This window comes from Rhea pennata, chromosome 3 (genome assembly GCF_028389875.1).
Source record: "Rhea pennata isolate bPtePen1 chromosome 3, bPtePen1.pri, whole genome shotgun sequence".
Taxonomy (NCBI): Eukaryota; Metazoa; Chordata; class Aves; order Rheiformes; family Rheidae; genus Rhea; species Rhea pennata.
Window position 1 is genome coordinate 95,234,744 of NC_084665.1, and position 25,762 is coordinate 95,260,505.

Sequence of the window (25,762 nt, forward strand, 5' to 3'; positions counted from 1 at the left end):
AGAGTCTTGGTTAGTCATGAGTTCAATTTAAAATTAATTGTGCACCTCCAGTTCTAGTAATTGACTCATCTTTCTTCAGAGAGATCACTAATTCAACAAAATACTAAGCAGGATCCACTGTAATGTAATAATCTGTTTTCCACTGGAAAACATTTGTAATACAGACTTGCAATATTTATTCTTAAAACACATAGGCTGTTCTAGAACCATGAAGCCATTCACTGTAAGCGTGAAAGGGAGATTTGGCTTAGAGATGAATGTGGCTGGAGGCTGTGGCCCACAGGGACTCAGAAGGAAGTACTCAGAAAATAGAGACAGATTGAATCCCAAGTGCTCTCTCCTGAGAGGAAGCATGGCTGGAAAGTTTAAAACCCACTAAAGTTAAACAAATTGAAAAGCCCTATCTGAGAGGAAACATAGTACAATGTTTATTTTTCCATTACAAACCTGAGACCCAAAAGATTTCCTGAGCTTCTCAGGTATTGTTCATGGTTATAATGGAGATCCGTTTTTAGAAAGTGTAATTCATGTGATTAATCCAAACTGTTTGATGAAAAACACACTGCATAAGCACTTCGGAAGTTAGAGGTCATTGTATACCTGTATCACACATTGTTTGGGTAGGAGCAGGCCTACAATGCAAGGAATCTCATCACGAGACTCTCTTACTTGGAAGCACTGAGCCTAATTCTCTTCTTATTTATGCTGCTGGATAAATTCCACTGAATTAATGAAGTTAAGATATGAATAACCCACGATAATAAAAACAGAATCTTCCTGCTGAGCATGAAACTACCAAAATGTAAGGCTAATCTGAGCACGAGATTCATAACACTGACTTGAGTCAAGTCAGTAGCAAGCCCTAGCAGGCCCAGCATAACATCAGCCAAGCCGATTAGTCAATGTATTTTAGAGTTTGCCCCATCACTAGCGATCTGCTGCTCTGAGATCCTTATCAGCAAAATGTGTGAAGTTGGCGATATTGAAAAGCGTCTGTCTGACTAACGAACAAGCTGCAAACTAAATCCAGAGATGAATTTAAGCGAGAGGAAAGACTTGGAAGCAGAGGAATGTTATTCATTAGATCTATTGATATTGCTGGAAAAAAATAGATGAGTTTCAGGCATACAGACCCTTCTTCAGCTTTTTTCAGTCTGTTTCCTCAAATTGTAGCTGATCTAAAACAAACTATTTCTCTGTGCGAATCTTTCTTCTATGGTATTCTTACATTGTCTTGGCTAAACTGAGTTTAAGTCAAAAAATAAGGGACCAGAAGATATGATTATATACAAAAGCAAAGGGGCAAGGCAACATAAACTCCTGATGGTTTCTCCTGGCAGTTGTATAAGCAATTTCAAGAACATTGAAGAATATCTGATGAAGAACATCTGATCTGATGAGATCAACTCGATTTAAATTTGCACTGCCTTACTTGTTACCTCTGAATGTGGCCTTGAATAAAACCTAAATTCACTTTTGTCTTTTTGTCACGTATGACAAAAGTATTCTTATTGCAAATAACACTCAAGGTCTTACAGTGTCAAATACTGAAAATAATTCCTATGTTCTGCATAACATAGGAAGCATGACAGGATAGAAATATGGGTCCATATATAAACATGTCTGAATGTGTTTATACATCTTCTAATAATAATAAGTAATGAAATGCACAGTGATTAATCCATCCTGTCTTCCATGCTGTTGTTAGTCGGTGACACAGGGCAAGCCTTTCAGGGTAAATACGATTTTTAAGGGGTAGCAACCCCCCTGAGCAGGTCTAAGGGGAAGAAAGGATAGAGATGTTTATAGGAGAAGACAAAGACAGACAAATTAAGCTAAGGTGGGTTTAACCTGGGGGTGCTGAACGGCACCCTGCAGAAGTAATCAGATAAGATGGCTTTTTAGAGAGGATGACTTACAGAAGGAATGATTTTAGAAGCTGTATTTTCTGTGAAACCAAGACTATGTTACATTCAAGCTGAAATTTTGGAGAAGCCCTGAAGGATCCTACCCATTTACTTCATGCCCTCCTGAGCTCTGTTTTAAAAGTTCTTTTTAACCTTCCATTATGGCCCCTGCAGCCTATTGATCTCTTGCAGTATTTTGCCCAAGATGGGATTTCCTACCTACTTTTGTCTGCTTTCCCAAGTTTTCTTACTTACTGGGAATAAAACCAACATTTCGCTCGGGGAAGCTATTATGCTCCTTGTATGTCATGCATTATGTCATGCATTATCACTCCACTCTTAGAAAGAGAGCTGATACTCAAGGAATATGCTTTTATAAAAACTAATCAAATTCCTGTCTCTCAGCAATCCTCATATTAAAATAAGGTCTGCTTTAATAACCTATTTCTTTTTGTAGGGATGAACTGTGAACAATCAAAATGATGACTGATGGAAAGGAGAACCTGGAAAATGTCGTCATTTCCCTGCATCATTTTAAGTTCCATGCATTGTAGCTTATATCAGCATCTTGGCATACTGACAAAATCTGATTACCCTACTCTAGGACTCTGTTACATTTATAATTAATGCTCTGGATTCACTGTCTGCCACACACACAGGCTGAAATAGTTGAACCTTCCACTCTCTTCCCTTGGACTTGACACCATTTTTCAGCACTTAGAAGACTACTCTTCTTCCAAGAGACAGTACTTCTGATGTAGCTTTTTGTAAGTAATTTTATTTTATTGTAAAATGCATCCTTATGCTTTTCTTTCTAGATAGGGATGAGGTCCCGAAACCAAGGCGGAGAAAGCTCGTCTAACGGGCACTTCTCCAGTTCCAAGCCTGTCATCAGCCATGCAGAGAATGAAAAACTTCAGGAGGATGCCAAGAAAAAGAACAAACCTCATCGGAAGGAAGATGAGGTCATGGTATCTGCAACTGTCAAACGGCACTCAAAATCACCTGGACCTAGCGAACGAAAGAACAAGAAGTCCATAGAGTTTTCTAAAGAGGACTTAATAAAACTCCTCAGCATAATGGAAGGAGAGTTGCAGGTAAATCAAACATCTTTTTCTATGACATTTTCACCGTATTTTTTAATTTTTAGATCCTCCAGAAGTCACAGATCTCAACCTTGACATGCAAATATAAGGGAAAGGACCATAACGGGACAACAGCAGAACAGCGCTAGCTGGTGTTTAACAAGGCAGTCATGGTGATAAGTACTGCTTCATTTACATCTCTATCTCCAGTTAACAAAGCAAGAGATACTATAAAGACTTGTCAGAAATGACAAAGAAAAAAGGAGGGTCCTGACCATTTAAAAAGAGGCAGAAAAAACCCCCAGGGGAATATGTTTGGAAAAAAGGCAAGAAAATACAGTGAGTGTAGTTATTATCTTTAATACAAATATCGAAGGGAGAAATCTAGAAGCCGTTAATACTGAAAAAGAACATAAGATGGTCCAGAGCCCTCTGCTTATTCAGGTGCTGCTCAGGGCTCAGCCACTCCCTGCCCGTCCCATCTAGCCTGCAGCGTTTCTGCACATGCACTCAGGGGTGAAGTCTTGCTAGTTTTCCTTCTCGAAGTAGCGTTCACTGGAAAGATTTCTTGGTTGTCATGGTTTGCATGTTTCTTCAGCTCTGTAGTAAGTCAAGCAGGGCAGACAGTCCATTTTTGTGCTCACATACCCAATGTTTCCATACAGTTTTGAGGATTTTCTTTAAAGATAATGAATCATGGAACTCTCAGGAGTCTCTGCCTTCAGGGAAAATGGTATTTCAAAATAATGAGCTGAAACATTGTATTTCAAAAAGTCAAAAGGAAGACTTCTGACTTTTCAAAACTATTCCCTTTTTGTGGTAGAACTGGTCACCAAATTTAGAGATACTTTCATTTGCACTTTAATGGTATTTTTCGGAGAATCTGTGGATAAACTGAAAACCTGCTTAGGTCTTATGAAAACATTTTATGTCCCAAACCCTTCACTTCATGAAAAAACTTGTACGTGTTACTTCTGAAAACGTGAAATTAGCATGTGCCTTCGGTTGTGAATAGAGTCGAACCTGAATGGAAATGTATCCTGCTCATGGTGTTCTGGAAGATTTGCCCTGAATTACCCTTTGGGCTAGAAAGGGGAGACGAAGACAGTCACTAATGTGTCTTAAGTGGTAATAAATTTGGTCTTTTCCCTTATCTCTGACTGATTCTCCTGTTCAATACAAGGCTCTTCAACTTAGTCTTTTATTTTATAACCAAGTTTTACAACCATTAAAGGTCTATTATTATTCTTGCATAGAAGGTGGAGATAGCTGCCATCTGCCTGTAGTATGGGCTGAAGATCTTCACCAAGAGAATTGTTCTGGACAATATTTTTATAGGTCTTTATGGGTATGTACAGGCCCTCCAGAGCGGTTAGACCCTACTAAAGCTTACCTAGGTCACAGGATTGAGAGGACAAATGCGATCATAGCTGTAAAGTGCATCTGTTCTCCTGTCCCCCCCTGCAAGGGAGGCAAATGAATCATAATTCTCTTAAGCTGTAGGATTTCTTATGTCATCTCAAAAAAATCCATCTGAGTTGTTTACTGGTACCTGTACTGAACCATTAATGAAATAGGCAAGCTAAAGCACTTTGGCTTGAGATGAGGGCCTGGCTGTGACACTACGAATGAGGATGAGCCAAGGAAGACTCCAGCCAAAGTAAATACTCTGGTGTTACCTCCTGGCTGTCACAGTGACCTAATACACTGTGTCATTTCATGGCTTTTCATTTTCAGATGCAGTCATCTCTGGTGGCTGGCTGGTGTTTTGCTGGACTGCCAAATCAGACTGTGGGTTTATTTTGAAGCTGCTTCAATACTGACAAAGCAAACATTATATAGGCATATGTGAGAAGATTTTGTTTTGAGAATAACAGCAGGCTGTACCTGTAGGGTCATCCAATATTTTTAGAAGAAAAAAAATGCCATAAAATATCATGATTGTTTACTCAACAGCCACAAGCAGACGGATCTTATGTCTGTACTACCAAATGCAATGCAGTGTGAAGCTACCTCACACACTCTGAACAGTGAGCTCAGGTACGGGAAGTAATCTAGTTTGACAACCATGGGGCCCAGCAGGATAAATTGGTAATTTATACACAAGCTTCACATGCTTAGTTTACTAATCACACAATCTAACAACACAGCAATCACAGGTACATGGTATGTTGCCGTCAGTATCAGTTATGAGTCTTTGCTTTGGGACTTGATCTCTCAGGTCCTAATTTTGAAAGATGAAAGTGCTATTAAATTATGATGACATGCCCTAGCAGTGATATGTATGTCTTCTTTTTTATTATTATTTTATTTTATTATAATGACCTCAGGTAGCTTGCATGTGGTTTAGATTCTAGGATCAAGTTAGACCCTTTGCTTTGACTGTCTTCAAATTTTTCTGGCTAAACTCTGAGCATTTACTGAATTTAGTGAAGAACAGATTTTCATAAATTGCTGCAGTCAGGATAGCCTTATTTATAAGTAAACAAAAGGAGCAAAAAAGTGCAGTGACAAAAATGTATCCCAGTACACATGGCAGGAGGACAACCTTGCTGAAGGAGCGTGATAAACAAATGAACTCATGGCAGAAACTGATTTTAAAGGTCTTACTTCTCACCAGAACATCTTTCTTTGGTGAGATCTCATTGCTTGTATAAGAAAGAAGTGCTTACATGGTCTTTAAAGTTGTATTGAATACACAGAGGCATAAAAAACTCATAAAGATGTTTCCTTCCTATACCTGGAAAAACTTATAATTTTTAAGTATTACAAAACTGATTTGAACACAAAACTTCAAACACCAGTAGAGTAAATAGGAACACAAAGGTACAGTATTAATCTGCCTGATTTTCACAATGATTTCAGTCAACCCAAAAAGTAAAGATTATTAATTACAGACCAATACAAGCAGCATGGATCTTTACAATGAAGGGATAATCCTATCTGTGGCCTGCAGATTTTTGTCCAGCAGTCTGTATGTTTGTCCTGGCAGGAATATAGTCCTTGTGCACTTTCTGAGCAGCAGCCATTAATCTATAGCAATGCCAACACTGTTTTTTCAACAGTTCCCGATCAGGGGCCTGAAAGGAAATGAGGAGCAGCATCCATACATTTTCGCCATTTACCCTCTTATTGCAAGTCTGGAAAATTAAACAGTAATAACAGCTCATTTACAAATACAACATTCTGCTACTAATCACTGGACCTTTCAAGAAAAATCGTTTCTGAGCTAGGTTCTGTGCCTATTGCCAGACAGATGTCAATTTAAGTTTGGGAGACAGTTTCCTATATTTCACATCAGGTAAAATGGCCGCAACTTTTCTGCTCAAAACCTTGTTACAGTCCGTGTGTCTGTGCATTTCTCCGAAGTATGTGTTAAAGTGCCAGCTGTAGGTTTCCTCTGCTGTGGGCCTGAGGGTGTGAAAGGGCAGCATTTTAAAATGTGACATCTTGGAGAACAGGCAGTATAAAACGTAGGTTAGATAGACGGAGATTAATCACGAGACACAGTTCTTGAGCAGTCGTCAGATTTCCAAGTGGTCTAACTTAACGTTGGTTTTGGACTTACTTTTGAAGGTGAAACACTGTGTAGCAGCTATCCAGAGGTAAGCCTGTTTGCTTGATACCCCTTCTTCAAGAGGTGAGACCAAATAACTCCAGTGTGAAGAAGCACTTTGCTGTTGTCTGTTTTTACTTACGACTTCATTTGATGGTTAGCCTGAGTGCTTGTATGCGGTGTCAGACTGAAAGCTCCCTACCCATGATGGGGTGCACTTCGCCATATCCTCTGCCCGGTCTGCAAGTGAACACATCCAGCTGTCTCCAGTTTGATTTGGTCTCTCTGACGAGGTTGCTAATCAGGAAATGGCATGTGACTAAGGCTGCCATGTTCTGTCAGGATGGCACGGGTTTTAATGTATGAACCTTGGCATGGTGTCTGGCTATGTGAAGGAAGACTCCTTTCCAGAGACCATGTTAAGCCCTTCAAGCCAAGGGCTCCAGGAGCAAAAAGCCCTAAGAGGCCTTTTTTTAATGGGGTCCTAGAATAAACCTTTGTTATACTGGAACTTGTCCCTCTCAGCCATCATCGGCCTTGCTGGCCTGCCAAGGGTTTGACAGCAATGGAGAACCCCTGGATGCTCTCAGGAGTTGTTAGATTAGACTATTAACTACCTTTGTGTTGTTTATTGTCATGCTACAGATTGCACGGGTGGCTTTGCTGGGCTGCAGGAGGGGCTGCGCTGAGGCAGGCACAGCAAGGCTGGCTGCTGATGCTGAAATAGGGTGACCGCATGAGGAAGGAGCTCTTGTCTGACAGGGCCAAGAGAAGCCAAAGTCCTGGCCAGCTCGGAGATTTACTCATTGTCCTGGACATTTCAGAGGAGGGTTTGCAGTGGTGAATAAGGAGGTCTATTTTGTTCTCTCTGGTCAGGTCCTTGGAAAAGACTTAGGCACCAGTGTCTATACCTTCTGCAATCCTCTCTCACAACAAACAGTGAGCACCTCTGTACATATACAGAGTATACATCCTGCAGCATGGTAACATTTTTAAAGATATTGCACTGAGAAAATTAAAGCTTATAGATATCATGGAGGAAAGGAAAATTCTTTGCTGTTTCCCTTTTTCTGCTTTCTTTTTTCTTTCCCTTTTTTATATCTATAGATTTTATTAATAGATTTTATTCTATAATCGTTCTATTTTTTCTCTTTCCTAAGATCTATTATTCTCTCCTCCTTTAGCTTTCCTTCCCTTCTTCCACATTTTTCTGCTCATGACCTTTTTCCTTTATCTACCATGATTTCCTAACTCAGACCTTCTCCATCCTCAGACTACAAATCCATTCACTTGTCTCATTTTCCTGAGAATCTTGGACATAAAACTGTTGGTGGTGTGCAGTAAATCAAGTCCTACCCTCTGATACTTTAGGCAACCACTTTGTTTAACCTTTTTTCATGATTTTCTCAAGCTATGTCTTAAGACTAGGTAAGTTGTTTACCTTTATTACTGCTATTGGGAAATTGTTCCAGAGCAATACAATTTTACTGAAATTTATTTTAATTTCCAGTCCAATTATGACTATATCCAGTGAAAATCACTCTAGGAGCCAGACAGAGTGAAAATGTAATGATACTGTGCGGAACCATTGTGCAGATCACCTTTTAAATAAGCTACCCATCCTCTCTCCCTGATGTCTAACTCCTGGTGAATTTGCAGAGAGTGGTCATACGCCCTCCGAACCTTCGCTTTGCTGTGCTGCTTTCTTTTGTGTTTTAGTACTGTTTTCTTTTAGCAAAACAGGCTTTCCCCTCTCTTGATCATCCCTTTAGCAGCACCTGCTATGCCCTGGCTTCATCTCTCTGAGATGTTTGTAGCTGGAACTGCTCACAGGATGGCAGGGAAGAGCTCGTGGGTACCTTGCACATCGGTTTTGGTATATCTTTCCCCGTGCTGGAAATGGCTTTACCTGTCCCTCCCGTTGTTTGTCTGTCTGATGGAAAAAAGCAGAGAGATTCACTCTGTAGTGGTAGTTGTCTTGCTTTTCCCTCTGTCTCTTTTTCTTCTTTCACGTAATGTCTTGAGCTGCTCTTGCTTCCAGCTTTGGTTTTATGAGACGTTGAAGCAGCCTTGTGAGAGCCACCTCTCTACGGCTTAGAAGTACTGTATCAACTCCTATATTTTTCCCTCAGTGCTTTTCTTGATATTCTGGAATTAATATGACTAAATACTGAATTGCCTGAAAGATCAAGCAGGGAATATGACATATATAGGTCAATGGAAAATGGAAGTGTTAATTCCAGGTATTATTAAAGTTGGAAGAGAAAGCTGGGACAAGACACTATGGCACCAATCTTGAAGGATAAGAGAGTGAAGAGGAGGGAGTTTCAAAGTGGTCATTAGCAGTATCTCATAGTTTGAGAAACTCTAGTTATTTGAAGAGGAGCTTGAGTGAAAATAGTAGGTAAAGCCAGAGAAAAGTTCATAAAGAGTAGCTCTGCATAAAGTGATTTTAACTGTGATGGCTTGTTAACTGGACTGAGTCCAGCGTATCAGACAGATGAGCGTATCACACAGATGAAATTCAAATTCCGCTAGGGAAAGATTTTGGCACATACAGCACAACAGAGGAGGAGAAAGGATAGGGTTAATGGAGGAGGGAGAGGTGATTTAAGGAGAATGGAATGAGAGGAAAGAGGTTGGGCAATAGAAGAGTGTAAGGAAAAGGGGACAGAACAGTGATAAATGGAGCCAGCCTAGAGACATGGGAAAGGGACTTAGAAAAGATCAGACAATGACGAAGAAGGTGATCTCTACAGAATAACAAAATGTCAGCATTAAAAAAATCCCTGAAAATGTCTGGCATGAGAATATTGCTGCAATGAGTTAAAAAAATTCTCTCTTGTGTGACTGACTTCTTGCTTGTTTGTTTGTTTTTTTCTATTTTCCTAGTGAAGCAGGCTTCTGCAGAACAGAAAGCTAAGTTAGGGTAGGCTTCACACTGCAAATACTCCCTTCTGTTCTTACTGAATATTTTATAAGCAAAGATAATTTTTGTTCAAAATAACATGTTTTTTTCTGTAGTATACAGTCATTGCTGTGCAAAGGGCAGGGGATACCATGCAAGGTACTCAGGGTGTGTACAGCAACTACCAGAAATTATGAATTTTAAAATAGAGCTCTGTAACTTTCTGAGTGAAAAAAAGATAAGACATAGCATACTGTAATAAATTGTATTATTCAGGAAATTTCCTGCTCCCTCTGAAATTAAGGGCAGAAGTGATGATAGCTGTCCCGTTGGTAATAAAACTACTTTAGAATTATATGTTTTTTAAAGTAATTTTCTTAAATAAAATATCCCTGTCACTGAGCAGCCGTAGGCAGAGGACTTCTTTCACAAAGAAGTTTTAACATCCTTCCCTGTCTGAGCTGTAGGCAGCAGAGATCTAAAGTTTAGACAGAGAGGGAGAGAAGAAAGAGGAATAATTGGCAGGGGTCTCTGATCCACTGAACATCTCATCTAGAGTGGAGAGAGGAATATGAAGAGATTAATTTTTGGAAAATTCTTAGTCTTCTTTTTGAAAAGGAACAGTAAGTACTGCCACAGATAAAGCTTAAGCTTTGGTCTTCTTCCCACTGGGATGAGTATTTTTAACTGATCCTCCATTGGAAAATCTTTTTTCAAATTGTTTTAATCAACCGATGTACTTTGATTTTTTTCATTTATTTAATAGTATTTAACCGTATCTCAGTGTAGCAGTAATGAGTAAGTCTACACCCTTTCTCATCTTCTTGAAAGAAGGCTCACTCTGTGGTGAGAGGAGAGGACGTGGCCAACCCTCTTGCAATAAATGTTAGATGCATGGGTCTCTGGCTTTAAAATATCTGGGATTCTTGGGAGAGCTTGCAATGAGCATATGTCTCATGTGTCATAATGCTGTCCAGTACTCTGAGTCACTGGTTGTTAATTTAACATATCAGTTGTAGCCCAGTCTGTTTTTATTAACTTTGCTGCCCTAGTTGTGTATTTATTAAGTTTGTGTCTCCTTTTCTCCAGCTGAACATCAGATAACCTCTGGAGAGCAAAACTGATTGTTTTCCATCCAAAAATGAGTTTTAATAACAGCAAATGCAAACCTTTATATAATAATTGTGAGAACATGATTATTTGGGAAAGTGTCTTTTTCCTAGGGTTTAAGGCTCCACCTGTTGGTTGATTTAAATGAGAAAAATGTAGCAGTTTTGCACAGAAAACTGCTAGTCCTACAGAACATCCTGTGTATTGCCACATGTTTGCAGAATTGCTGGCTTAAGCATAGGATTTTGCATGATGTCCAAATTAAAATGAGCTCAGTGACTTATATCTGAGGTCTGTGAATACCAAGCAGTCAAACTATTACCCAAAATACTGTGCTGTCAAGACACTGTTAAGTGTGGTCCTTCTCTAAGACAGAAGTGACTTGGATTTTGCAAGTGAAATATTTCTTATCCTGGAAATGATTGTTTTTATTTTTTTAAAAAAATAGCATCATTTTTTCCATACCAGCAAAATTATAGGAAGGATTTCTTACTAACCCAAGTACAGTTACATAGTAACGTCCAGGTAGCTGTTGCCTTTTCGTTTGAACGACTTAGAAACAGAATTGTTGATGCAGTTGAGTCTACGATGTAAAACCATTTCACCAGATATTGGCTCAGGAGTTCTCAGTATCTCAGGCAAAATGGCATTTTGAAGGGCAACTGAGTTGTTCCTGGGAATGCGATTGCAGGGACCCAAGCGTAGCCATGTGGCTCCACTTCCCTCACTCCCTTGGACTATTTATCTGTTCAAATAACCAGCTTTGTGGGTAAGTGCTGGCCAGTGTTGTAATGTAGTCCTGGTATTCTTGCACATTTATCTGTCATCAGCAACTTGAATGCACAGCAGTAGAGCACAGAGCCCTGTAAACCAGCTTGTTGAAGCCAACAAAATGCTTGGACAAGAGAAAGTTATGTATACAGTTTATTACACTTGTATACACACTTACGTCTGTTGGTCTCCTGCTCTTAGTTATGCTAGAGTCTCTGCAAAGGAGGCAGAAGGATTTCCTCCAAGTTCATCATTTTGACGGCTAGGGCCCCAGTGGCACCAGCTTGTCTCTTGCTCCATCCCACTAGACACATGCTCATTCCTGCCAGAGGAAACTAGATCATTGCAAAAAAACCCTCTCTATATATTATGCATATATACATATATGTATATATATATAACTGAAGTCCAATTCAGAGCATCCAATTTCAGGTGTTTCAGTTCCTTATACAGTCAATGATGTACTTTCAAAGAGCTATCTGGAGAACCTAGTTTAAATGTAGGATAAAAATATCCTAATGAGGATGTTTTCAGTTTGCCATGTATTTCAACAAGTTGGATGATAGCCTGGAAATATGTAAAAATGGTTGAAATGGAAGAAAATAGAGGAATAGAGGGAAATGAATAAAAGAAAGATGGTATTGATGCCACAACGGCGTAATTTTTTTGTAGAATTCAGGCTACATATCGTAGGGTCTGGGGATCCTGTATATATTCACAAATTAAGTCTCACAGCATTTCTGGGAAGTATTATTTCCTTTATGGAATGGGAACTTGAGCATAGTCAGGTTAAGTTATATGTGTTAAGCATGGGAAAGAGCCTATTAACAGAACCTGGATCTCTTGAGTCTTGGTCCAGGCTGGTTTCCATTATATTAAGTGGCAGTTGATAACACAAGAAAGAAGGGGGAAAAGCTTTTTTTGCTATTATCCTTTCATCATTTGTCTTTTTTTTTTCTTCTGAAATGTGTGGTAACAGATCATAAAATAAGTTCTGCTCACAAAAGGAATGCAACACCTTACTACCTAAGTTCAGCAATATAAACACATCTTAATGTGGGTGAAAGGTGCTACAATTTCAACGGCTTCCTATATCACTATAGTAGCTTATGATCTGCCATTCACCTGGGGTGTAGCAAGCTGCAGATCATTTCCTTAGTATGAATAAAGCAGAACAAGGACTTTCTCGCTGGGGTTTTCCATGTCTGATTTGGAGAAGCAGGAACTATCCTTGGCCTTTGCAAACGTGGTGGTGACTTGTGCTCTGCCAGCTGGTGAGAGAAGAGACCTGAAGTTGCTCTGTTAATTATGTCAAATGTAGGCTGCACACTGTAACGTAGAGCCATTTAGCAGTCCTGAACTGTAAATACCCTCCTTTGTGCACTGTTAATGATTCTTGCCGACAAAGTGTCCAAAAAAGTGTTTTAATAGATGTTCTTTCCTCTCTCCCCTGGCTGTTTGTATCAATCTGTGGTCACTGCTTGCTGCTGGGCTTCATGTCCTGTGCAAAATGTTACTACATAGTTAAAGATGGCTAAAACATAATCTATGTAACTGGATATGGTAAACCCCAAAACAGCAGGTTTTGCCATCGTGATGCATTCCTGAGAGCAGTAAAGCATATCCCCACATGCAGATTTGTGCTCATAACTGACAGTGGCCTCTGACGTTGGTCTCTCCGTGCTGACTGAGATCATGACACTGAAATTCTCTGTGGCACAGTGATTTCCCCATGATTTGATAATATCGAGCAAAGCTCTCTTTCAGTGTGGAAAGATGAGAAATGATATCCCAGACCCTATAATTCTGAAAACATCAAGCAGTATGGAGTTAATTCTTCTCGGGGCCTTGCCATGGGAATTTTCTGGCTGTGGCCCAGACTACAGATAATTAATTATGTCAGTGAAAGGCTCTGGTGGCCTGTTTTCTTCAGAGAAAAGTGACATCATCCATGGAGCTCTCTGGCAATAAAGCAGAACAAAGCTGTGTGGGCAGGAAATAACAGACAGATGTCTTCTAGCACTCATTTGATCTGTTTTGAAGCTTTTTGTAAGAAGTAATATACTTCTCAGTGCTGCTTCTCCCCAGCTCTGCAATCTTTAGCATGGACTCTTTTAAACATAGGAGGCCAAATTAATCTCTGATGTAATTTTTCTGGAGCCACTTCAGAGGACTTATGCAGTGGATGAGTTGGTCTATCATGTACTTCTTCCTCAGTATTGATTTTTTCTGTGTTATCACTGTGAGATAACTCATAACAAAATGAAATACACTGTATAGCTCCAAAGGCTCTGTACAAGGTCAGAAAGTGCTGCACGATGTGAACAAGAGAGGACAATTCTGCTTCATATCCCCAGAGCCACAAGAAGTCGTGTGCATTTCATGATATATTTCAGTAAACTTCTGTAAAAAGCACTGAAAGCCACTTTTTGTCACTGAAGTCATCTTTTAATTTTCAGTGAGAACCACTGACATAGGCCTGAGTCCAGAAATGCTAAAAGAAATCCAACTAAGTGAACTGCACAGTTTCAAGTGTTAGGAAATTTAGCTGAGATGAAAAGCAATTTCTTTATCCACAAAAAAAATTCTGTATATATGTCAACAGCCAACGTTTTGCATGGCTAGAATCATTAGGTGAGTGAAACAAATAAGGCTACTTCAGATATATAGAGAAAAATGTTTCTCAAGATTTTAGCAAAAAGTGGCTTTGGATGACACAATATGCGTTAGAGCAACCAGCTTTCCAGCTTTGAAGTGTGCTCTGTACACCAAGCACATTTAACCTGGGAAACAAGTTTCTCTCCAGTCACTGTAGCTATATGGATGCTGCAGTTGACCAAGCAGGTTATTAATAAAAGTATCATCCCAGCTGGCAGGGGTAATTTTTACTACTTTTTTTTTTCTATTCATAGTGTCACAATACAAAATGAAGAAAAAATACTTTCCTTTTAATTACTGAAGTTTCCTTCTAAGATAAGAAAAGGAGGGAAGTAACTGGGTCTAAACCTTGTGGATTAGTATTAGGAAAGTTTTGCAGACACTGGTTTTGGACTACCTGTGCCTGAAGTTGTTGTCTTCATTGAATTAATGTAAACGAACATATAATCATCCTCTGTGGTCTCTAGACTTGTTCAGAAACAAGTCTATTCCTGTCCTGGCTGTGGCAGAGCACAAGCATGCCTTGGAAAGTGCCAAAAGCAGGATGAGAACATCCTCCCGGTTTCCTTCAGAAAGATGCCTCGATTATGATGTTCGTTAGCTCTAGGTGAAAAGTTAGTCTATTGGAATTTAGGAAATCAGCCACTGGTAAGATCACAGCATTAGATGGAACCTGTGACCTTATCTAGTTTCTGATCCAGTATGGAGCAGCTGTTACACTATTAATAACCTGAGCTGTGTGAAATAACAACACAAGTAATAAGTAACGGCCCCTCTCTGTGGTTTGATAGATATTTTCTTGCCATTAAGCAGAGGAAAAATACGACTTTATAAACATTAAGTCTCTACTTCCACTTGTGTAGGCATAACAAAGTGTCATGAGGATTAGAAAAGAAATATTCGAAAGTTGGAAATATCAGAACTTCCAAATATTGCATAAATGTAGTCCCCATAAACACTACTGAATTTTCAGAATATTTTTGTATTAACTGAGAGGAGTCTCGTTGTGTTATTGAAGAATTCAGATTGCTCCGATGTCATTGGACATATTTTAAAACAATCATCAAGCCATGAAGGGAAATAGTTACTGATAAATGGTTTTAGAGAATGGTGTGTTGCAAATTGGCAGGAAGGCAACTGAAAAACAAACAAAATTCAGGAGAAGAATTTAGGAAATGTGCTGGCAAAGGCTCTTGACTTGGGTTTTACTTTCATCTGACAGAGATTACTTTGCATCCATTCAGCCCATCCTGAATACAACTGCAAAATTTTCCAATTTAATAGATGCCTTCAGTGAAACAAGTTTGATTGGCTCAGTCCATTTCCCAGGTGACAAATGGGCTATTGCAAAAATGCCCCGTTTAGTGGGTGCTAAGTTTTGTTAGCAGTCTCGTTGGAGAGGCCAAAGACTGTGGGAATGGAGAGAGAGGGCTGCAGTAACTTGGCAGGGCAGGGCACTACGAGGAAGCACGTCCTGATGCTGGTCTTCTGTCACAGTCTTTCCATTGACCGGGAATTTGGTTGCTAGGCTGCCGGTCCCCTTTTACAAGCAGTGGAGTCCTGCTATTGTTTTCTCAACGTTTTCAGTTTTATGCGGAGACCTCTTCGCGGCCTTCCTATATTACTGAAATATTTTACTAGGTACGTATTAAAGCACAGTTTGGAGCTCAGACCCTACCCTACTCAAGCCAGCAAGTGAAAAACACACAAAAAAATAAGAGCTCTTCTCTTTCAGTCTGCCAAAAAGTGAGTATTTCACCATAGCCATGCAAAAAGTGGCCTCACTTCAGCTTTCTAGCGGGGTGGTTAAAACTTTCTGAGAGGAGGAAAGCATGAATTTGTGTTTTCAGGGTGGAAAAAGATCTTGAACTCAGATCCCGCATCTTAAGTAAGTGCAGTAATCATTAGGCTGTAGAGGAGATGGAAAGGAGAGAGTGGGAAGCTGTGTGTGACAGCAGGGTTTTATGGAGCTTCGGCCCCTCTATGGACCTACTAGAGAGCTAAGGTCATAAACCTTTAGATTTTGGTATCTCCAGTAAGCACTAAATAAGACTTATTTACAGTTGGACATTACTATTTCTTTATCAGCAGAGACAGATGAAGCAGTTTCGCTGACAGGGAGTCTCCTAAGCAAGCTTTGCTCCTAGAGAAAATGCCTGTGGAGTAACACATTTCATTTTATCCATCCTTTTGTGCTTTTTCTCTTGAGGGTATTTCTGAGTGACCCGTTCATTAATCTGCCTTGATCGCTGCTACTATTTAGAAAATTGGTTATTTGGGGACACTGTACTAACAGAAAAGTGAATTTATTTTCCAGGAACCAACAAACTGAATATAACAGAGAGAAGCTTAGTTTGGAGATTTCTGTAGGACAATTTAAGTTATGAAAAAACTAAACAGGCACAACAATCTCTATAAAGAAAAATGCATGTGCTTTCTAAAATCCATATCTTGCCTTTAAAGAGCTTCTCTCACTAACTGCAGTCTTCTAGACTTTCATAATTTTCGTTTGTTAAAAGCTGTTGCAATATATGGTCATCTTATGTCTGAATAGTCTGTCTCATCAGAAAAAAAGTGGAGTTCAGAGATGGCTTTCCTGTGCCAAAACACTGTTATTCCTCTACCAAAACATCTAACAACTTCAGTCTGTGATTTATATCCAAGTTTACTTCCAATTTGAAATCTCTTCCTTGTGTTTATCTTCTAGTATATGCCTTTTGCTAAATAGCATTGTAGTTTGAGACAAAGGAGGCACCTAAAGTAGATGTCCATCAGTGGAAACACTTTGCCGGTATTGTTCTTTATTCTTAGCTAAGAATGCCCCACTTGGAGCCTCTCCTACCTCTTTCCAAGTACGTGTGTTGATGTAGCCCCAGTGTTCTCCCACAGGATTATTCAGACTTGTTATCTGAAAATGGTCTGTATCCTGAGATTTAACATAATGATAGCTGTTCACTATACATTGAAAGGAAACATCTCCATGTCAGTTCTCATCTAGTTGTTGCCGTGGAAAATTAGTCATCTGAAGGAAACGTGAAATTATGAATTATCCAAGCCTGCTGATTCAGCATATTCCCTGTGCATGTACCCTGAGGAGTTTCAGAGAGACTAGTCAAAGTTAGCAAATCCTGAGGCTGATGGGAAGTTACAATGTCACCCATGTCCCTGTGAATCCACTCTGACATAGAGTCGATGCATTTCAGAATCTTTCTATGCTTGGGCATTTCTCTGACCAAATGAAAGCAAATTTCTCTTCAGTTTATTATTAGCATGAGGCCCCTTTCTCGCTCCAGTGCTTCCTAGCAACCTGATGTGGAGTGTCTGTTTGTTAGTTTGCTTTTCACAAACTGTTATCATAAGTCCATGGAAACAGCGCACTCGGCGAATTAGCTGATATCCTTGAAAAGATAATGATAAGAACAACAGGCCAAGTCCAGGAAAGGCAGAAGGCACCTTGCCACACCAACAGCATGCAGATCCCCGTGCAGGTCGAGCGTGAAGTGCCCTGCAAGAGGGAGGCAAGTAGGAGCTGCCTGGCCACGGCACTGGTGCCACCCCGGCTCCCCAGGGCTGCAAAGCTTTCCCTTGGGCTGCGGGGAGAGGTGTCTCCCGTCGGAGCTCCCAGTCCTTCCTGTCTTCTGGGGTTAAGTTTCTTTTAAAGATGAGGCAATAACTAAAGGTTTCCTCAGAGCTCCAGGTTGGACATCCCCTCCTTGCCCATTTGGGGAGTCAGCTCCTCTGCTGAGTGTCACCAGCTCCCTCAGCTCAGCACCTGCTGCAGTCCCTTGGGAGCCAACCCCAGAGCTTCCAGCAACCTTCCTTAATGGTCAAATTATTTGTGATTTCAGTGACTCTCTTCTTCTCTGCTGCTACCTTTCCTCCATTTGAATCTGCAATGATTAAAGACTAACAAGATTGAAAATAAAGTAAGCATGTGCACAACTGAATAGGAGTTAGGGCACTCATTGAGAATAACAAGATTTGGTCCCTCTGTCATTTATTATTATATTAAATAATTGTTGTAGGAATTGGAGTCCAGCTCTTCACTCTCCCAAGTCATAGCATTAAGTAGCCAAGCCTGAGCTCCCTCTGTTCACTTTCCCTGGCCTTGTCAATGTTTAATTATGCCATGCAAAGCACAACAGCCTTGCCGGGTTTTATCCACCTTCCCTTCCAAACAGCTTAGGGGCTGAGGTCTGTCGCTGAAAAATGGCACTTACAGGGCTTAAAATGTGCTCAGAATCAAAACAAACCACGGTTTCAGGATGTAGAAGTTGGGCCTCCCCCTGCACGGAGCAGAAGGGGCTGCTCCTTGTCCCACTGCTTTGGGTGCCCCCATGCACAGGGCTCTCCCCAAGTGCTGGGACCCCTCCTGCGTGGCATGCAGGGGACACTGACTATATCTATCACGGCAGGACACAGATATGGTCTGGATGCTGAGGGAAGATCCTCAAAGGTGTGATTTAGTGAACTCTGTGTAGATGCCAACAACAAGGTTTGACCTTGTTTGACTTTTTTTAGCAACCTAACTTAGTCATTACAACCCTTAAAAAGTTGCCTCCTGGTCATAGTGAGGTGATTCAGGATGCAGAAGTTTCCTACAGTCTGCATGTCACAGAACATCTAGTGGTTGGAGCATTTAGTCACTCAGGAGGAGAAAACTTCATTCTTGGATCCCTAAGTGAAGCAGGCTGGCAGGGGCCAAACTCACCCTTTCTGCCCCCAGGAGATTTTGCCAGCTACTGTGCTACAGTGAGGTGGAGATGGGGCTGGGGAGGGAGAGCAGAGCCAACAAGCATGCACTGGCCCCCAAGGACATGGGATCTTGCAGCACAATGGGGTTCCTGGAGGCCCAGAAGGTGAAGCCTGACTCCACAGCTCAGTAAAACATTCTCCTCCTAAAAGAGCCTAGGGTAACAGTCATAAAACTGTGATTTTTATAAGCACCAAAAAACTCCAATGCTATTTTATTAGACTTTTAAAGGGCTTTTCTTTTAGTGTAGAAACATTGGCCTCATAGTAACTAAGACACTAAGATAACTGTTATTTGTAGAGGGATATAAAAATGATATGTTCTTGAAACTGTCTAAAACTGTCCTAAAATAACATTTTTCCTGAATTGAGAGTGGATTGAGAGTGGCATATTCCCAGGACATGATGCAGTGAGGTGTGCAGGTTCTCTTGGCTCGCTTTGGGACTAACTCACATAATTCATCTGTGGTTTTGACATCTATGAGTGATGCACCTTTCCCAAGCTCATGCTAAAAAAAATTAATACCATTCCAGCCTGTATTTTCTATTTTCAGACAGAACTATGTGTAAAGCTTCTGCTTAAGGTTACAAAATGTTGTACAGAGTAGGCCCCTACAGATAGCTGTTTATAATTCAGCCAGTTTTCAACTGGATGGTACAAACTTTGCCTCAAATTCATCTTTTATTTTCTTTTCATGTTAGTTTATTTTACTAAAAAAAAAAAGATTAAAAGGTCTTTGACATTTCCTGAGATTATTTCCTTACTTATTCTAAAAGCAGGTGGTTTTATAGAGCTATGGTGCCTCTGTGGTGTGGCATAGATTGAAGATTTGCTGTTGGGATAATGCAGAGTGCCATTATCAATCCTATGGAAAAGTGTGACGCTTTGGTCAGTTCATAAATCCTAAACAGATGTTGCTTACATAAGAGCCTTTTCCTAAAGTATGTGAACCCTTAATTTGCTTTCTATATGCACAGAGGTTGAGGCAAGAGAAAAAACAGTGCCCACATTTTTCTGCCTCCCACCCCTTCAGGCTGAGAGCCCTTCCAGGAGCTCTAGGGTAACCAGGGATCTGTCCTTTGCCCGCCGATAACTTGTTCCTTGTACAACCCTTCTGCAGAGCACAGCCTTATAAACCTGCCTTGAAGGACAAGCGTCATTCTCCCATTTTACAGACGGCTTAACAGATGCTGACAGATACCACCGGAAACAGAGCTTGAGATTAGGTGTTTGTCTGCAGTATGGCTCTAAAATGCCTCTTATTTACAGACAGGTGGCCTTGTGGAGCAGTCTCACCAGACTGGACACCTGGTCATGCCATCTGCAATTACAGGGCTCCTTATCCTGAGCCCAGAGGAGAAGTGGAGATCCGTAATCCCCCCAACCACCGGTGCACCATTGCTTCCAGATGTCCTGGGAGCTTAAAGGCTTATGGGGCTGTCCTCCACTTTCGGAAAGATTTATTCAGCCTCATTGTACCTGTCACTAGCTGTGTTGGTTAGCTGGTTTTTACAGCCTTTTGGGGGTTTTCTTCAACAAATCAAGAAAAACTAGAAAATGTTACTTGAAATGTTACTTGCAGAGAACTTGCAGTCACAAAGTCAAGTAGTGGGCAACGAGAAAAACTTGACTTGAGACTGCCTCAGAAATATTAATTCAGCTCGCTTGTGCTGCTTGGCTTACTCATCTTCTCACCTACTTCAGTCAGTGAAATGCATGGACAGGGAATAAGACAAAGAAGTATATGAGGAGTAATGATGTTCCCTGGCTCTCGTTCCAACTCAAATAAATGTCACAGGACTCATATGTAAGGACAGGCAGGAACAGATTAATGTCTACAAGGATCCCATTCAGTTTGCAAAGATAATGTTTACTTTGCTATCTCCCACTGATTTTGTACTTAAATTGGCAGGCTGACGTTCTTCTAATTTATTTTACTTTTGCATACGCGCTCTGTACATTTCAAATGCCCTCTCTTCCCTGTTGGTTACAAGTTGGTTTATGGTACTGAATTACAATTTTACAGGCAAGGGAGGATGTGATCCATATGCTGAAGACAGAGAAAACCAAACCTGAAGTTTTAGAAGCTCATTATGGATCTGCAGCTCCAGAGAATGTGCTCCGAGTGCTACACAGGGATGCCATCCTTGCCCAAGAAAAATCGATAGGAGAAGATGTCTATGAGAAACCAATTTCAGAGGTAATAGGTTCTTGATTTACCTCAGCAAATTTATATGGGGCAATCTTAATCAGAAGTAAAACTCCACCTACTCTGAATTTGTGCAAAGCACGCAAGAGGATTATATAACTCCTGTACAAATGACAAGAAATTGAAGAAAATTTGAATATTTTTGTTCACTTAACCTGCAGGAAAACAAAATCATTGAGTTTGAACTTAAACAGTAAAGATCTCATATACTGCTTAGGATTGCTACAGTCAGGCAAGAACAAAATCTTCTCGTGTTACATTTTCTTCTGTTTTATAAATTCCATTCAATTATAGGCTTGAATCCCCAGTGTTCACAGCACTGATAAGTACTCTTTGACTTTCTTGGCCTGCTAGAGCAGTATCATATGAGTAGTTAGGAGGAGAAGATTATCAGAGATTGATTTGGACTGTATTTACACTGTCATAAATCAATACTCATTTTAAGTCACTTAAGCTTGAAACACTGAAGAACTGTTGAGGTCAGTTCAAGGCCTAAAGAAGACCTGAAGGACTTGATCTCTTGATTTAAAATCTAAGCAACAAATGAATGTAGAATAGATCTAGGAATGCCTGAGGCCGGTGTGAACTCCAAACTGAGCAAGCATTGCACACGTTCATGGTGTGAATGAAGAATTAATTAATAAATTAATGAAGAAATAGAAGACAAAACGGTACAGTATTATTAATAAAAATGAGAAATTTGTGTCAAAAACAGGCTGAGGGGCTGTTATAAGTCCTAAGGCTTATAATGAATTGTAGCTGGAAATGTAAAGCTGAATCCATGCTGAATCTAAATAGGTTACACTTTGTATCTCAGCAGTCCTAGGGGTATGACTGTGTTGCAGATGCATAGTTCAAATTCCAGCCTTGAGCTTACACCTTAAAATTCCACATTTAGATATCTAAGCCCTCATTTAAGTGCTTGAATTCAGGCTCCAGTTGTCTAGCATGAAACATCAAAGTCTTCCCAGTAAGGTCCAGTCTCTGTTCATCTAATCCTTTGGCTTTCTTCGGTTGCTTCTAGTTTCTCTAGGGTCTGAGGGCAGGTATCCTGCCTGGGATTTGCAGGGCACCTTATATAGGTATAGGTTATATGGATAATGGTTAATTATTCTTGTCTAATGTGAGGTGCCAAGCTACAGCTTTTCCTCTGCAAAACAAGACGAGTGAGTGCAGCACCTCACCACAAGAGACATTCTGCACTGCTGCAATGTTTGTTATCCTAAAACTATGCAAAGTTCTGGCCTTTGTGTATGAGAACTATGCAAATGTTTATTGCAAACACACTGCCCAAAGAAATCATTATTTTTACAGGACAGTTACTGTTTTTTCAAGGCACTGCTTTATGTAAAGCCCAAGACAAAATTATGGGACTTGCATTTATTAGACACAACATTGTTGGTTGATAAATCAGATGAAGTAAGCAAGGAGACCTTTAAAACAGTCTATTCTCCATTTCTACAATCCAGCTGGACAGACTTGAAGAAAAGCAGAAAGAGACATATCGACGCATGCTGGAACAGCTTCTCTTGGCAGAAAAGTGCCATCGCCGCACAGTTTATGAGCTAGAAAATGAGAAGCATAAACACACAGATTACATGAACAAGAGCGATGACTTTACCAACCTCTTGGAACAGGAGCGTGAGAGGTGAGTACAAGCCAGCATAAAGAATATCCTCAATATCTCTAAACTTTTTTGGTTAAGAAATGACATGTTCTAGTATTTTTGGGGTTTAAGTGACACTAGGCCCATGTAAACCATTTGTAAATGTCAGGCCACTCACAGTTTTAGTACATTATTGTCCACATCTAGAGCTGGAAGAACAGCATAAAATACTCCTGTAGTGTGCACTTGAATTTAAAAATGAATTTGTTTTGAATTACTCATGCCCCCTTTGGGTTCATCTCCTGACAGCTTTTTAGAGATCAGGTGATATTTGCATTGGCTAAGTTGTGGACTGGCAAGCTCAGCTACACGAACCCAACAAGCTGTTTTCTGTGAAGGATGGGGCACTGCTGATCACAGCAGGAGGACGGGATTAGGAAAACCACACATTAGAATACTGGCACACAGGTGCCAATGGGTGGTAGGAAGCTGGCCATACCCTTCACACTTAGGCTTGCAAATTTACAAATAATTTGCATTATTTTTTATAATTTTGAAGAAGCATACCTCAGGCAAGATCTATGTTCTCCAGGCAGAAAATATTTTCACGTTTTATAAAATATGCCCTGTCTGCTGTCTGCAGTGTTTACCTAACAGGCTCACATACTCCTTTTCTTTTTTGTTTTCCAAATTTTTCTCCTCTTTGCGGGAGTAATTTGTTGTCTAAGTCTCAGAATAGAAACAGCACCCGACACAAGTGAAGAACGAGGAGTCAGTCTCAGTTTTTCAATAGGAAATATTTCACGCTCATATCAAACTGCTCAAATCAATTGACAAAGTTTTTAAAAAAATCTCTGAGAAAAGTACTTAAGGTAAGTTTAAAGGAGAAATGCTTCTGAGGAAACCACTGTCAAGTGACAGACATTTGCAAAAACCCAGAAGATAAATTGTTCATTGTATTTCCTGAGCTCAGTTCAGTGCCAGCTTTAAGAAGGTGCCACAAGAGCTAAAGTAATGGTATTTCCTTGTATAATATCTGCTGTTCTTCTGGCTCTTTATTCTTCTGTGTCGACTGGCAAACTTTAAAGAACAGAAAAGCTTGTGCATCTAGCAATTTCATTGCTTTAACAGATAATCAAAAATTAAGTTTGTTGTATTTCCAAGTAAGGAATAATTTCACCTCCAATTCTGTTAGCTGTCATTTTTTCTCTGTGCTGAATATACGTGTATTTGTGGAGATGCAGACAACTGAACTGTTGTACAGGTAAAATCTATGTTAAAAAATATACGTTGTCTACCACATTCACTATAATTGATAGTTGTTGCCTTATAATCCTAGCTCAACTCGTGAAGGCAGCCCAAGAGTATAAACCGTTCCAAACTGGTTTTTTTCAGTTAAATCACTAAAATGTTTTCTGTCTCATTACCAAAGCTGAGATATCAAGTCCTATCTTTGTGGTTATTCTCTCATACTCTGCTACTCTTTTGTGTCTTTTAAACTTCTATTTCTCTACATGACACATTTTTGGGGGCAAATAGCAATAAAAAAGGAGAAATTGAATTTGAACTTCTATTGAAAGCAGATCCTTTAAGAGCAACCAAATCCATTAGCTTTAGTCACCAGTGCCTCTGTACTGGTAGCTGCAGGGAAAGAATTACACTGCTAAAGTCCTTTTGATTTATGTTGAGTGACAAGAGAAATCTGATGTTTGCTATTTAATCCATTTTGTTTGTCTAAGGCACTAATGAGAAAAAACATTTCAAGCCTAGCAGTGGCTGAAGAGGGAGAACATGGGATATGGCTAAACATGGAAAATCAAGTATGCATATCACACCTTGTTCAGCATGTTCCTCCCAGATTACTTTCAGAGCAGATGATTAGCAAAATCAGGATGGAGTGGAAACTATTTATTCGCTTACACTTAAATTATCTCAACTTGTTTTGTTTTCTGAGTGCACAGAAAGCTAAGGCTTCATTCACACCTTTGTAGCTATTAAAACTGGAAGTAGTATCACCTGAAGGCTACATTCAAGGAGAGAGAGAAGGTGACGGGATGACTCAACAGGAAAGTCCCATGGTGGAAATCAGCAGGAGATTTTTGTCAAAAGACTGGGTTTTTAGTAGAAGAACTCAATTGCAACAGGTTAAAATATACAGAAAATCACACTCAATCTGCATTTTGGAACAGAGAGCTGGCCTGCCCAAAGGCATTTCTTAGGGTTCTGCCTAAGCATTCCTATTTTACAAATATCACTATATATAATTTGTTTTATTGTGGTGCTTTGAAGCCTGAGGCTTACTTTACTAAGAGCTGGACAGACATATAGTTTCCATGGAAAAGAAAAAGGACACCAAGGTGAACTTTGCCTGTCAGTGCCTCTGTTATACTCACAGCTACAACGTCACTGAGGCAGGGCGAGCTGGAGGAGGAGGAGGAGGAACGGTGCTGCGGGACATCCGTATCACCGGAGCCTGGCACAAGGAAAGCAGCACCATGCAACAACTTCTGTCCTCACAGAACTTTACAAACTTTCCATAACCAATATTGGCCACACCAACTTTTAGAGGTTATATCTGCTCTTGCTGTCCTGTCTGAACAAGATAAAATGGGAAATTCTTTAAGGGCAGAGTACATCCCTTGGTTCTAACATCTTTTTAGTGCTCATCTAGTGTATTGACTTTAGATTTTTTTTTGCATGTACTTTCATACATTTTACCTCTAATCTATCCATAACAACATAATATGAAAGTTAACCACCTCTGTGAAGGACAAAATATTAGGGCAACCTCACACAGAGAGGAAGAAGAAATAGAAATGCATGATTTGTCAAGAATAGTTAGGCATAAAAGATAAAAGAGAAAACTGAATACAGGAGTATACAGCTAGGAGGGGTAAACAGAGCAAGCAGCAGTCACCAAAGGCTTGACTATTGGTGTTGACTCCCAGATTTGTGCAGGTCAGTTGCAGAAAAACTTCAGAAAAAGTCCGGATGTTATAGAAAAACACTATATAAAGTGCTAATGACAGCCCTTTGCCAGAGGGAGTTGAAAAAAATCTAGTCACTTTAGTAGAAGGTGCTTCTACAGACATGCTGGCCAAGGTGTTTCACATATTTTCTTATAGTACGCTACGATAAAGCTGGGAATGTTTCAGAAGTTAGGGATAGTATCTTCTGTTTCTTATCGTTGAGCCAGTAT

At 40.1% G+C, this 25,762-nt stretch overlaps 1 protein-coding gene across 5 annotated transcripts in view; it reads left to right on the plus strand.

Annotated features, from left to right (window-relative positions):
* FILIP1 (filamin A interacting protein 1) overlaps positions 1-25,762 on the plus strand; it is a 110,635-nt gene that overhangs the window by 37,842 nt on the left and 47,031 nt on the right. For all 5 annotated transcript variants that reach the window (XR_009958021.1, XM_062572838.1, XM_062572840.1 and 2 more), the window contains 3 exons: positions 2,726-3,004; positions 20,775-20,948; positions 22,427-22,605. Coding sequence is in view for 4 of the 5 variants with exons in the window: in XM_062572838.1 (XP_062428822.1) it covers positions 2,732-3,004; positions 20,775-20,948; positions 22,427-22,605 (626 nt within the window). In the remaining variant the exon portion in view is untranslated. The remainder of the gene's footprint in view (positions 1-2,725; positions 3,005-20,774; positions 20,949-22,426; positions 22,606-25,762) is intronic.